At 56.5% G+C, this 13,134-nt stretch overlaps 5 protein-coding genes across 5 annotated transcripts; 2 read left to right on the top strand and 3 right to left on the bottom strand.

The window, feature by feature from the left end:
- Window positions 1–264: 264 nt before the first annotated feature.
- F5144DRAFT_601191 (uncharacterized protein) lies at window positions 265–953 on the top strand (the record flags this gene model as incomplete). Its single annotated transcript, XM_066791131.1, has 3 exons — window positions 265–411; window positions 477–688; window positions 770–953. 3 exons carry the CDS (start codon window positions 265–267, stop codon window positions 951–953), a joined length of 543 nt encoding a protein of 180 aa, XP_066644728.1.
- Window positions 954–1,650: 697 nt separating this feature from the next.
- Window positions 1,651–3,915, top strand: F5144DRAFT_601190 (Sodium/hydrogen exchanger family-domain-containing protein; the record flags this gene model as incomplete). The annotated part of the gene is made up of 4 exons (XM_066791130.1): window positions 1,651–1,693; window positions 1,782–1,802; window positions 1,890–2,693; window positions 2,747–3,915. The coding sequence occupies 4 exons, from the start codon at window positions 1,651–1,653 to the stop codon at window positions 3,913–3,915; spliced, it is 2,037 nt and encodes a 678-aa protein (XP_066644727.1).
- Window positions 3,916–4,074: 159 nt separating this feature from the next.
- On the bottom strand, window positions 4,075–6,206 carry F5144DRAFT_179711 (uncharacterized protein). The gene is made up of 7 exons (XM_066782709.1): window positions 5,859–6,206; window positions 5,745–5,792; window positions 5,545–5,695; window positions 5,233–5,495; window positions 4,812–5,149; window positions 4,508–4,749; window positions 4,075–4,450 (listed from the first exon to the last, which is right to left on the bottom strand). Exons 1-7 carry the CDS (start codon window positions 5,981–5,983, stop codon window positions 4,235–4,237), a joined length of 1,383 nt encoding a protein of 460 aa, XP_066644726.1. The 5' UTR covers window positions 5,984–6,206; the 3' UTR covers window positions 4,075–4,234.
- A 1,410-nt stretch (window positions 6,207–7,616) lies between these two features.
- F5144DRAFT_601188 (tubulin domain-containing protein) lies at window positions 7,617–9,525 on the bottom strand (the record flags this gene model as incomplete). Its single annotated transcript, XM_066791129.1, has 5 exons — window positions 7,617–7,887; window positions 7,941–8,482; window positions 8,615–9,074; window positions 9,161–9,366; window positions 9,454–9,525. The coding sequence occupies 5 exons, from the start codon at window positions 9,523–9,525 to the stop codon at window positions 7,617–7,619; spliced, it is 1,551 nt and encodes a 516-aa protein (XP_066644725.1).
- A 190-nt stretch (window positions 9,526–9,715) lies between these two features.
- Window positions 9,716–12,072, bottom strand: F5144DRAFT_619760 (uncharacterized protein). The gene is made up of 2 exons (XM_066791986.1): window positions 11,491–12,072; window positions 9,716–11,431 (listed from the first exon to the last, which is right to left on the bottom strand). Exons 1-2 carry the CDS (start codon window positions 11,852–11,854, stop codon window positions 10,053–10,055), a joined length of 1,743 nt encoding a protein of 580 aa, XP_066644724.1. The 5' UTR covers window positions 11,855–12,072; the 3' UTR covers window positions 9,716–10,052.
- Between the last annotated feature and the right edge of the window lie 1,062 nt (window positions 12,073–13,134).

The following is a 13,134-nucleotide window of genomic DNA, read 5'->3' as shown; positions in this document are numbered from 1 at the left end:
GGCATACATAGATAGGTAGGTAGGTAGGTATTAAATGGATATATTCATTTCCGTCCCGGACGTGAATTCCGCGCCGCGACCGACCTAGATACCTGCTGAACGGACCCCAAACCGACCCAACTCCAGCTCGGTTATTACGCACACATCCCGAGTTTTGCAAGTTCATCAAAAGTTTGCATGCAGACTGTTGAAACCCAGAAACCAATCCCTTCGCCGGTTTCTTTTACACATCGCGATTTGCGGCCAAACTTGCCTAATTACACCATGGCGCGCAAGCGGTTAAGCAACCCGGCGACCCGAGTTCACCTTTTCTGCAGGGCGCTAGCACTTCTCTTTGAACTCGCTGTCTTGATCTTCCTCATTTATCTCAGCAAAACGCTGGACTACTCGAACGGCATCAGATACGCTGCTGTAGGTCCGCCTCCGCCGCTGTTTCTCGGTTCGCCCTGGCTAACATGAGCCCTCTCAACGTGTAGGTCGTCTGCGCAATCTTACACGATACCAGTCAAGTGGTGGCCCTCACTGATCGTCATCATCGGCTGCAACATGTCCCCCCTCCGTGTGTCGTCATCTTCGATATTGTCATCCTAATCCTCCTGGGCGCGAGCATTGGGTACGAATTTCTTGAGGCTATGTCTCACCTTGACAAGCGCGCCGGCCCCTTCTACAGTGTTCTCCTCGACGAGCAGTACAATATGGTATATACGATGCTGTAAACTCTCCATTCTAACGCACTTCGCGCTACCAAGCCACTAATCCCACCTCCTAGGGCGGTACACGGAATTCTTATAGGTGTCTCCATATGGGACTTTTGCCTTGAGTCCCGCCTTGAGTCCCGCCTTGAGTCCCGCCGTGAGGATCGCCTGCCGTCCGCCGATAGCTCTGTCAATGCTACGACAGGCGATGATATGCGCGACAGACCGGCGAAGCGGAGCGATATGGGAGGGGTTTAACCGCGAATTAGGTAGCTAAGTTGCTTCCCGACGGACTTGTGTTATTATACTCTTCGCAAAACGGATCCTTTCCCCTCGGCTTGCACTGTTGCGACCGCCGAAAATGGCGGGGGTCCAGCCCAACCAAATTCGGCGGCCTGAGGAGCGCTTTCTAGACTTGGCTAACCTGTAACTTGTGACATCAAGACTACTTTACTCGTAAATCATAGATGATAGCAACCTCTCCTTGTAGGCAAAACGGAATCCGGCTCCTGGCTCACTCTGGGCTTTGAGGAGTGCCAGTTGCAAATGCAAGCCTGCCTCATCTGAGCTTTCCATCCCCGGTACCTATTCAGCCCCCTGTCTGGCTTAGCGGCCGCCTATCGATTGGCCGATCCCTCCGTTTGTGGAGCGAGCGTCTTGCCGTGGCTTGAGTGGGCAAGTGGGACAATCAAGCCAAGGAAAGTTGGCGACTTCATCCCATTCTCCATGCTGAGAGATCCTTGTGCCGTGTCAAATCAATCGCGTTTGTAGGGTTGCGCTTTTACGTTATCGATTCCATACCCTCGCGGCCCCCATCCGACATCCGACTACCCCCAGTAGCCATCGTGAAAGCGACTTACAGCAAGTTTGCAAGTCTCAAATCCCGAATCTCGGCTGCCGCTCCGTCGCGTGTGCGTGCGCGACGAGCTAGGCAAGCTCCGCCGCCATCTCCACCATGCTTTCGCAAACAGCCATCAGCACCCTCATGGGGCTTGCCAGTACGCCATATTTACCTCCGTTTTCGATTTATATTTGGCCATCGCTGTGTATATTCCCACAAGCCGGACGCTGACGAAAATGTCACAGGGAGAGAGGATGCAGACCCCGGTATGCCATCGACAACCTATGCGCCCTCGATCGAGCCCACATCCACAAGCAAAGCAAGCACAGCATCACGCTAACACACTACTGCAGGCGACGACGCCCCGAAGCAGGAGAATAATTCATCATGGGCCATTTTCATCGTCATCATGCTGCTCATCGTGGCCTTCTGTACCAGCTACACCATGCAGCAGAGGAAGATCACGGCCATACACGAAACCGTCGTCTCCATCTTTGGCGGCATGACCGTCGGCTTGATCTTGCGTATCGCCGGCTTCGACTCGATCCGTGATCTCCTCAGCTTCGACTACCAATACTTTTTCAACCTGCTTCTTCCGCCCATCATCCTCTCGTCTGGCTACGAGCTCCATCAGGCCAATTTTTTCCGAAATATCGGCACCATCCTGACCTTTGCTTTCGCCGGAACCTTCATTTCGGCCGTAGTTATCGGTGTCCTCTTGTGGCTCTACACGTCCATCTCGCTTGAAGGTCTGGATGTGTCGTGGGTCGACGCCATCTCGGTCGGCGCAACCCTGTCGGCCACGGACCCCGTTACCATCCTAGCTATCTTCAACGCCTTCAAAGTCGACCCGAAGCTGTACACCATCATTTTTGGCGAGTCCATCTTGAACGATGCCGTCGCCATTGTCATTTTCGAGTCGGCCCAGAGCGCAGGCACCAAGGGTGGGGGAATCGGCATATGGAGCGTTCTCCACGGCATCTGGTACTTCTTGTCCGAATTCTTTGGCAGCTTGGCTATCGGTGCTCTGATAGGGGTCTTGACCGCGCTTGGGTTGAAATACACCTATGTCCGGCGGTACCCGCACATTGAGAGCTCCCTGGTGGTGCTGGTCGCATACGCAACCTACTTTTTCGCTCAAGCCATTGGCATGTCTGGTACGTGGTCGGAGAAGACCCTTTTACTGACCGTAAACGCTGACCTCTCACAGGCATCGTCGCCTTGCTCTTCTGCGGAATTACGCTCAAACACTACGCCTACTTCAACATGTCTCGTCGCACCCAACTTACCACGAAGTACTTCTTCCAGGTCACCGCCCAGCTCTCCGAGAATTTTATCTTCATCTACCTCGGGTTAGCCCTCTTTACCGAGAAGAATCTCGTTTACCAGCCCCTCCTGATCATCGTCACCGTCCTCTCTGTCTGCGCGGCGCGCTGGCTCGCCGTCTTCCCTCTTTCCAAAGCTATTAACTGGTTCATCCGATACCGCGCCCGCCGCCAGGGCCGCGAAGTCGCCGACGAGCTGCCGTACAGCTACCAGGCGATGCTCTTCTGGGCCGGGCTGCGGGGCGCCGTCGGCGTCGCTCTGTCAGCGCTTTTTACCGCCAAGGAGACCCAGGCCCTGCAGGCCACCGTGCTGGTCGTTGTGGTCCTGACCGTCATCATCTTCGGCGGCACCACAGCCCGCATGCTGGAGATTCTCGGTATCCGCACTGGCGTGACCGAAGAGGTGGACTCGGACGACGAGTTCGACATCGAAGCCGTCGGTGGCGGCCTGTACAAGCGCGCCGACACCGCCATCGGGTTCAACCCCCGCGCTCGCAACCGCGGGTCAGTCGTGCCGCTAGGCAACGTCGGAGACAGCGCCGGCAGCGGGAGCAGGGAAGAGAACGGCGGGTGGGCGTCAGGGCACAGGTCGCCCAACACGGCACCGCTCGTGCGCCAGGGTAGCAGCAGCCGGAGCCGTAACAAGAGCCTGAAGCCGAGCGGCAACGGGGATGAGTATGAGCGGTCCGAGTTGCTGGGCACGGCCTCTCCGGGGCGGGACACCGACTCGGAGTTTGGCAGCGACATCGACATCTCGGACCTGCCGCCCGCTGCGCCTGTGTCCAGGAGCCGGTCCCCGATGCTTGCCCCTAACGCCGGTGCCGGCACGGAGAGCGGTGCTGGTCCCAGCAGACAGAGTGGGGGGGCCGGCGAAGGAGGGAGCGGCGCTGGTGGTCAGCAGCAGCCGCCGCTCACGGCGACGGCCGCCATTCGGCAGCTGTTTAGCACCGAGGATCCGTCGGCGTTGTTTCGCCAGCTGGATGAGGATTATATCAAGCCGCATTTGTTGTTGAACGGGGGGAGTGGCAGGAATGGGGGGAATGGGTCGCATTGATGGTTTGCATCTGTCTGTCTGTCTGTACTAGTAGCTATCTGACTGTTGTTTTGAACTTTGTACTACTGCTTGCTAGTACATCCGTGGGTCACTGGGGACCTCTTAAGGGGCATCATCATCATCAACCGGCGTTTGGGTGTCTGGTAGACGTTGCCTTGGCTGGGCATACGCGGGATTAGCTGGTGGGGGGTGGGTTGTGATTGCGTCTATTCTGGGACGGGCCCTGGGCAGGTGGACGAGGTACGTCGGTAGAATATCAAGTCGGTTTTGTCATAGCCTGTCTTGCCGTGATAGTGTTTATATTGTCACAGGCTCGCCGTCATTCGTCTCGCAATTCAGAGTCCAATCCTTTTAGGATATCCAGCTCGTAGTCTTCCAGGTCATGGATTTTAAAGTCGTCTGGCGGTGGCCCTGTGCCTGCCGTGTGCCTGCGTAGAACCTGTAGCCGCGCTTCGACCTGTGGAAGATCCGGGTTTCGTTGCAGACAAGCTTCGAAGCACCGTATAGCCAAGCCTGTTTCATCGTAGGCATCGACCTAGGTGTGCGGTGTTAGTGGGAATATCGCCAGGAAAGGGGAGCTTGGTAAACGCACCAACACCGCTAGGTTGTACCAGCTTAGGTACTGAGAGGGGTCCAGTCTCAAGGCTTCGGAAAAAGCGGCGAGTGCATCAGCATCCCGTCCGAGTCGGCTAGCTGTGACCCCACTTATGTTAAAGCAGATCGAAACGGACAGAGCCAGGTGCGCCGCCGGATTCATGGCACCACCCGCTTCATGACCCCCCCCCTGGCGCATGTACGCCTCTGCTAAGAACCGATCGTCTACCACGCTACACTCTTTTAGACTCAGCGTTAACTTCGTTGCTTTCGGGGAGGCCATAGTTAGGAGGTTTATTCACTTAATAATACCGCGGCCAGAAGCCAGATCGCCACACGTTTGAGAGCTGCGGCAGTCTCGTCAGAGGGCAGGCAGTCATTTTCCACGTGTTGGGAAACTAAACCGCCGTTGTAGGCGATGGTCGATGCGTCCAGGATGTTCTCTTTCATTTTACGGATAACTTCGCCGGTGCTTTGAATGGGCTCCGCAGGCTCCTGGAATTGAACGCGGCGGAAATGTTGGTACTCCCCGTCTACCAGCTGTATTGGCGGCGGTCTCCGGAATTCAGGGAACGCATATTCCAAGTTGATAATGCTCTGGGCTCGTCTCCAGATTGTCGCCTGTCGCCCACATGTCGAGCTAGAGAGAGGGTGGTAAGTGTTCTCCTTCTCGTCAAGCCGCCTCACGCCAATAAATAGTATTATCTTCAATAAGTCACTTACCATCTCTTTCCGCCATTAACTGCTAATATAGTCATACCAGAGCAACCTGGAAAAGGGCATGCCTTACTTGGCTTCGAGTAGGCTCTGCAGACAACCATGGTCTGTTCAATATGTATATTCTTCTCCAAAACCAAGCGCCAGGTGAATGGATTGAGGTTCATGCGGCCTGCATTTGCCAGTGTAATCGCAAACTGGTCATCCGTGACTTGGTCAAGGCCTGGTTTGCCAGCAAACACAACCCGTTGAAGTAGGTCGCAAAATGACTTCATACATATCAGTACAGTGATAGAGACACAAGCAGTGCAAGCTCACCTCCCAACTTCCGCAGGCTTGTAAAGGCAAGCCCCAGGTTTCGCCCCAAGCATCATCCAGGCGGATGATATCCACTCCTAGGTCGCGCGGCATGGCCTCAATGACCTGTATAACGCGTTTGAGCTGGCTGGCAATACGAAGCAGCAAACGGCTAGTGGGATTATTAGCCCAGTAACCAATGTGTGCCACTAGAAACTCACGTATTCCTCCCAATCTCAGCCAGCATCTCCTTCGAGCACGTCGCCAAGCTAAGCAGGCGAGTGGGTAAGTAAGCAAGTCATCATCAATCAACCAGGACCGCGGGAAGCACCCACAAGACAAACAACTCCTGAACATCCTTCATCAACGCACCCATCCTCTTTACCATGCGCCCCATAGCAACCACCTGCCGCCGGGTCCCCGTCCACGTCGATCTTGCCGTGAGCGACAGCGCCTCCATGTGCTGCGAGACGTCGTCCAGCCCGGTCCGGAGGGCACGGCTTTCCGCCGTTTGCTCGCCCACGGCCGCCCGCAGGTCGGCGATGGCGGCTGGCGTGCCCGTCACGATGTTGAGGATGGAGGAAGTCTGCTGGAGGAGGGCGGTGGAGTGTTGGTTGATGAGGGCGGTTTGGGTGGTGTTGGCTTGGTTGGCTTCGGTGGAGAGGCGCTTGATTTGGTTTCTGGTGTGGCATTAATAATAGGGGTTGGTTAGTTGTTATTCTCATATTTTGGTGGATTTGATGAATGGCCATCGTACAGTTGCTGCACACTCAACAACACGTTAATAGCCGCCACCTGAGCCAAAACCACCCGCCTCAGCTCATCGACGTCCTTGCGCGCAATCAGGGACCAGTGCACCCTCGTCCCAATATTGGCCAGGCTCTTGGACGAACGAAAATGGCCCAAGCTGCCCTCTTTTGTCCGCATCTTGTCGGCCAGGGCCTGCAGCGGCTGGAGACAGTGCATGGCGATGGCGCCGACCTTGTCGAGCGTCTGTCGCTCTTCGTCGTTCTGGGGCCGCAGCTGGAGGGCATGGCGTAGGGCGCTGCGGAGGAGATCCAGCTCAGCGCTCAGATTCTGGAAGTGTGCGGGTGCGTCATGGTAGTTGCGTAGTTCGATGACTACACGTTCGAAGAGGCCGAGGATGGCGATGATTTCGCCAGCGGAGGCCATCTTGTGGGGAAGTTAAGGGACCGAAGCCTCGATGGCTCCGGGTTGTGGAATTCGTTGAACCAAGGAAAAGAGGAAGGCTCTGAGGGGTAGATAATAAGAGTCGCAAGGCTCCAATGCATGATGGCTTCCAAGCCTGAGGCTGAGCCTGCCAGCACAGCCTGTCTGCAGTCTGCCCATCCAGATCGAAGAGCCAATCAAGTATTAAATAGTTGACCGACTTTCTTCATTGTTTCCATCTCCTGACATTGATTGTGGTAGTAGGTAAATAGAGCAAAGAGAAAGCCTAGCAGATAAATAAGAAAGGGAGAGAGACAAATAAGCACGACGGGCATACATATATTAGTGCACAAAAACAACAAAAGCTCGCCGGCTAACCCCCTATTCGAAGGGGGGTAGCCGGTTACGAAACCCCTTAGGGGGTTTACTTCGGTTGCTCGAGGGAAGGGGGCGAACCACAAGTTCCCTTTTTTTTTAATAGCCCCGGGGCGGCTCGAACTGATGACCTCTCAGAGAGAAAATCACCAGGAGTTTTCGCCCCGGGGCCTCGACCACCCCCTGACCGTTCGGCCATTCTGGGGGTGGTCGGTGATATTGGTCATTCCAAAACTTCTCTATCAACCAGGGTTGGAGCTGCCATGCTATTCGGGTACCAACGTTCTGTAGGCTTCGTAGTACCTGACATAAATGGATTCATACGAATTTAAGCTGCTGCCTGCGCAACCTTTGAGATAGCCCCGCCGCCGCTGAGAACTCGAGAAGGGTCATGATATCGCGGCAACGAGCAGTATAACCAAGTTGCTAAAAGCACTAGTTTGGAGAGATTAAGACCTTTGTTAGTGACATCACTTTTGGTATTGACGTACCTCCTACTATTGACAGACTTCCTTCCTATCCCCCCCTCCTCATCAAACATACAGCCGTCAGTCATCCTCCCCATCGTCACTCCCGCTTGACCACCCCTCGTGGTACTCGTCTGCCATTTCCATGAGATCGTTCCCGAGTGTTTCGCGGTCTTCCAAACCAATAGACCGAATAACCGTTGACCGCAGCTGCTTCAGCTTCCTAGCAACGGACGAGTCGGTGGATAAGCTGCTTGTGATGTTGAGTGATTCCGTCAGCGGCTCATCGTCGTCGCCTCGGAAGATCTCTGGAAAGCTATCCAGCAGTGGGAATCGGAGGTCCGTGGTGCAGCTGTGCACCAGTTAGCCTGGGTGTAGATGCTATCGTTGCCCGGGGAGACATACCTTTTCGTTACAGGTTCGTAAGAGCTTCGCCGCACCCGACGCCCAGCCTCATCCTCTTCCCCATTCTCATCCTGCTCTTCCTCATAACCCCGTGAGGTGACCAGCTGGCTGAACACGCGTGGCCTGTCGAACCCATTGGACCGGGTATACGAGTCGAGCTGATACGACGGCGCAAAGCGAATATCAAGCTGCACGCCCTCGGAGAGTTCCTCCTCTGATAGCTTTCTTTCCCTGGTATCCTCTGACCCCGGCCGCGCAAAGCTCATCTGCAGACCGGCAACGCTCTGCTTGCCCATGACGTTCAGGACGTCAGCCATCTGACCCAGGGATTCCCTCTTCAGGGGATCCTTCATCCTGGACGGCAGCATGACGCTCTCCACCGCGGCTGCCAACAATGCTGAGGTGTGCCACAGGGAAGTCGGGTCCAGCTTCACTCTGCTTGTCAACCTCTCCGGCATGGCCAACGGCACCACAATCGACGCCTGCTTATACAGCTCGGTGATCGTCCTCGCCTTGTTCGCCAGACGCAGCATCCGCTTTTCCTATACCCACCACACCGTCAGCACATGTATCACTCATCTCACCCCCCCCCCCCCCCCCCTGCACCCTCAAATAAAAAAGGGGAAACAAAACAAAACAACCGCAGCCCAAAAGCAAAGAACATAACAACTCACCCTCCCCACCCCACCTCCCCCACCCCCCTCCACCCCCCAAACCCAAACCGCCACCTTCCCATACTCATCCCTGACCCGTTCCAAAAACCTCCCCCCAAACCCCCCCCACCCATCCTCCCCCCCCATAAACACCTGCACCCCCTGCATACAATCCGCCTCCTCCACAAACGGCCGTAAATCGCGATCTAACAGATCCTGCTCCCGATCCAACTCCCCAAACAACTCCTCCCCGGCCGCATAGCTATCAAACGCCCCCGATCCCAACCCCGACCCCGAGCCGACGTCGCGCTCGTGGATGGCCACGATCGAGCGCGGGTGGTAGAAGGTGCGCGCGTAGTCGGAGAAGAAGCGTATGCTGGCGGGGGTGGGGCGCGGGGGGGGGAGGTTGGCGGTGAGGGCGGCGAGGTAGGGGGAGGGGTGCAGGGGGGTGGAGGGGGGGAGGGTGGTGGGGGGGCGTTGCCTGTGAGAAGGGGAGGTTAGTTGGGATGTGGTGGGGTTGAAGGGTTGGAAAAGGGGGTGGAGGGGGAGGGGGTTTGGGTTACTTACCATAGTGCTTGGGCAGCGGTGGTGTCGTCGTTGATGTCGTAGAGGGCGTTGACTTTGCGGAGGGTGCCAAAGGCGTTTTTGAGGTCGTAGATTACGGTGCGCGGCATGTAGGTCTCGGTGCCATCGGGGGCGAGACCGGGGCGGAAATGGATGTCATGGTCGATGGGGGATTCGGGCTGGTCTGGGGAGTAGGTGAAGTAGGATTCCTTGAGTTGGGTTTTATTAGGTTATTTGTCTCTCGAGTGAGATAAACGAGGACGAGATATAGAGGGGTAATTAATGATATCACTCACTTGGGTATTCCAAAAATGAGTGGCAAGGTAGTTGGCTTGTTGCCCGAATTGGAGTGTGATGGTTTCATGCATTTTGGGTTGGGTTCAAGAAAAATGATGAAGGGAGGCAAGTGCCCGGATGAGTGATGAGCGAGGTGCGAGTTCTGTTCGTGAGCTTCGTTCTCAAGGTGGATGCTCTCATACCGGACGCTGATGTCACTGTAAACCCTAACCCTTTGCACCACTATCATGTCATCACTAGTTCATGGCCTCAGCAAACTGCATCAAAATCATCTTGGATATCCGTCCAACTAATTTTGGTTTACAGTACAAAGCCTATCGCCCTATCTCGATACAAACGGTCATAATATCAAGACTGATACAACAGACAAGTATAAAAACAAGTATCAAAACAAACCCGCCGTCATCATTGCCCTCGTCTATCCTGCCGAACCCAGTCTAGCCAGTGGTCTAAATTATTTTCAAGTCCGAGACTCCATTACATCCGCCACAGACAAAGGAAATCGGAAAAAGAAAACAGGCCGGCTCGCCCGCTGCATGCTAGATGATCCCATAAATCGGAAAGGAAGCCAAGAACTCCCCATTCACCCCTCCCCCGTCTACTCGCGCGAAAGATCGCGGCCAAACACCTTGGACTTGAGCCAGTCGTTAATAACCAACAGACGGTTCCGGCTGCTGAAGCACATGCTGATGTAGGCGCTGCGCCAGAAGAGGTAGGTCAGGCTGCCGGCAGCGGCGACGTTGCCGTTGAACCAGGTGACGTCGGCGACGGCCTTGTCGCTGCCAATGTAGGCCAGGCTGCCCTGGTGGCTGTAGTGGAAGGGCTTGGCGTCCTTGATGCGGCGCAGCTGGCGCTCGTAGCCCTCGATCTCGCGCGAGACGGCGGCCGCGTTGCCCGGCTGCAGGTTCAGCGACGAGCTGAGCTCGCCGATCTTGCCCTCGAGCGCCTCCGTCATGGCCATGTTGTTGAACAGCCGCGCCAGGAACGTGCCCTCCTGTCCGGCCACCTGCGCCGTGGGCGCGTACCCGGCCACCGCGCAGTCGCCCACCGCCCAGATGTCGCGCGTGCCCTGCACGACGAGGTACTCGTTCACGGCGAGGCCGCGGCGTGAGTTGGCCTGCGCGGGGATGCGCGAGATCAGGTCCTTGATCACGGGCCGCACGGCGTTGCCCGTGGCCCAGACGAGTAGGCCGTAGGGGAAGACGATGGTCTCCTTCTTGCCGTCGGGGCGCGTCACCTCGGCCTCGACCGTCTTGTCCGTCACCTTCTTGACCATGGTCTTGGTGTGGATGTCGATCTTCTCCTCCTTGAAGGTGCTCTCGGTGTAGTCGATCAGCTGCTTGGAGAACATGGGCAGGACGTTGGGGAGGGCCTCGATCAGCGTCACGCGGAAGCGGTCGGCGATCTCGGGGACCAGCTTCTTGATGTCCTCCTCGAAGAAGTCCTGCAGCTCGCCGGCAAACTCGACACCGGTCGGGCCGCCGCCGACCACGACCATGTGCAGGAGACGGTTGATCTCCTCGGGCGACTGGTCCTTGAAGGCCGCCGTCTCGACGCAGTCCATGATCCTCTTGCGGATCCGCTGGGCGTCGCCAATCTCCTTCAGGAAGCACGAGTGGTCGCGCACGCCGGGGATGCCGAACGTCGCGTTCTCGGCGCCCACGCCGATCACCAGCATGTCGTATGGTACCTCGGTCTCGGTGATGTCGCCCCTGATCTCCGAGTTGTCAAAGATGCGCACCACCTTGCGGTCGGGGTCGATGGAGCTGGCCTCGGCCTCGTAGAACCGGACGCTCGCCTTCTTCTGGCGGAGGATGGTCCTTATCGGCTCCATGATGGAGCGGTGCTCGATGGTACCGGTTGTGCATGACGGGAGGAGGGGGGTGAAGAGGAAGTAGTTGCGCGGCGAAATCACAATGACGTTGTAGTTTTCGGTGTCGAGACGCTTGAGCAGCGAGACGGAGCCCCACCCGGTCCCTGTGGCACATGTCAGCAACCGTGAAAACCACTGGGCGGCGCAGGAACGGCCAACTTACCAAGGATGACGAGGGTCTTCTTGGACGGGTCAGGCACGATCTGATCTTCCGGATGCCTATCCTCGTACACGCCGTAGCCAATGTAGCCGATGCCGGCTATGGCCGAGAGATATCCGAGTCGCCAAGCCCATCTCAGGACCCGGAACCGTGACTTCTTGGGCGGGAGGACGGGGGCGGCATCGTTGGAAACGCCGCGGCGGAAGTGCCGCGAGACAGGCCCTTGTGTGCTGCCAAAGACGGGCCTTGCGCCAGCAGTCCGGCGCGATGTCTGGAGTAGCAATCGAGGGGCAGCCCGCGATTGTTGCAGCAACACGGCACCGGGGGGGACCGCGAGCTTGCTCAGAGCCCTCGACGTGGACGCCATGGCTCAATGGGGGAGCAGGGTATGTGGGAAACGGCCGACAACGCCTGGAGGGGGAATAAAGAGTGCTAGTTCACGGAGAGAACTTGCTCGTCGAGAGTGAGGAAGAGGGCAAGCTGAAAAGTTTCAACGGACTTTTGTTGCGTGGGATAAAGCGGCGCAAATTGATATTGGGTGACTAAGATAAGGCTGGTGGGACTGCCGGGTGCTTCCTGGGCCCGCTCAAGGCCCGTCACATCTTTTTTTTTATCCCACCATTGCGACTTTTATCCTATTCGCCGACTTTGTTAGCGCCTCGCTCGGGGGCCACTCAAACGCCCACGCTGCCCCCACGACACCCCACCACAGCCTCTTGCCAAGGCTATGACAGGGCCTGGCCTTGATGACGACAGGATTCTGGACTGAGGTTTTTGGAAGTTTTGTTCTGCTTTGAAACCCCGATCGCGGGAGTCGACAAAAGAGTCATTTTCCATTCCCCTGCTGCAATTGGGGCAAACCACGCATAGAAAAGGAGAAGACACGACTAGGTAATACCTTGAGCTAAACAGTGGAGACCCCCCCACGTCCCATCTCTGAAACTGTACCTTTTTTTTCTCTTGACTCGAGTCCGAAAAACGGAACACGGCATTCAAATGCTTCCATTGCAGACCGCAGCCTCACCACCACGGCGTTCCCGGCTTGTATCCCTCCCTTGCTGTCAGACTCAGAACACAGTCAGATCACATTCAGCTGGGCCATTCCATCTCCCCGAGTCTTTCCGACATGGATGCCATCCCGGTTTTTTACGATACTCAGGGGTGACCGGCAATATCCTCATCACATGCCTTGTTCGACTAAGCACAGCTGTCGGGACGGTCAGGCAGAGAAGCCGGTGTACTCCGGAGGACGCACTGTCGGTCGTAGGTGGTACGAAGACATTGAACCGGTTTCTGTTTTGGAGCCTTTCACACGCACAGACCCGGCAGCCCCCCGGGCCGGTACCGAGCCTACCGAGGCTCGTAGCCCCGGAGGCCGATCGGTTGCGTGCCCTGAACTCCGGGTTGCTCCGGACTGTGCTACATGTAAGTAGGCGCAAGATGCACATCCTCAGCGAGCCCGAGACATTATTTGAGCTCTGATAGGTGGAAATTCCAATGCTGGTTCACATCAAAAACGATCATCAAGAGTCGATCGAATCTTGCAACGTCCATGGACGGGCTTTCCGTAAAGGTCGGCGGCGCCAAGGTCGGACCTGCCTTTGGTTGACCGGTGCTGCTGCAGAGGAAGGAACACCTCGAATGCTT

Source organism: Chaetomium tenue (genome assembly GCF_020726465.1).
Source record: "Chaetomium tenue strain MPI-SDFR-AT-0079 chromosome Unknown F5144scaffold_3, whole genome shotgun sequence".
Taxonomy (NCBI): Eukaryota; Fungi; Ascomycota; class Sordariomycetes; order Sordariales; family Chaetomiaceae; genus Chaetomium; species Chaetomium tenue.
The sequence above is the reverse complement of the archived record's forward strand: the minus strand, read 5'-3'. Positions and strand labels throughout refer to the sequence as shown.

What these genes read in the sequence shown, in the direction of transcription:
- F5144DRAFT_179711 (XM_066782709.1), bottom strand. Translation starts at nt 5,983, where the DNA reads ATGGAGGCGCTGTCGCTCACGGCAAGATCGACGTGGACGGGGACCCGG. An exon ending in GCTGAGATTGGGAGGAATAC is followed by an intron (nt 5,696 to 5,744) that starts GTGAGTTTCTAG and finishes TAATCCCACTAG; the next exon opens with CCGTTTGCTGCTTCGTATTG. An exon ending in TCTGGCCGCGGTATTATTAA is followed by an intron (nt 4,750 to 4,811) that starts GTGAATAAACCT and finishes TGAGTCTAAAAG; the next exon opens with AGTGTAGCGTGGTAGACGAT.
- F5144DRAFT_619760 (XM_066791986.1), bottom strand. Translation starts at nt 11,854, where the DNA reads ATGGCGTCCACGTCGAGGGCTCTGAGCAAGCTCGCGGTCCCCCCCGGT. An exon ending in GAAGACCCTCGTCATCCTTG is followed by an intron (nt 11,432 to 11,490) that starts GTAAGTTGGCCG and finishes CATGTGCCACAG; the next exon opens with GGACCGGGTGGGGCTCCGTC.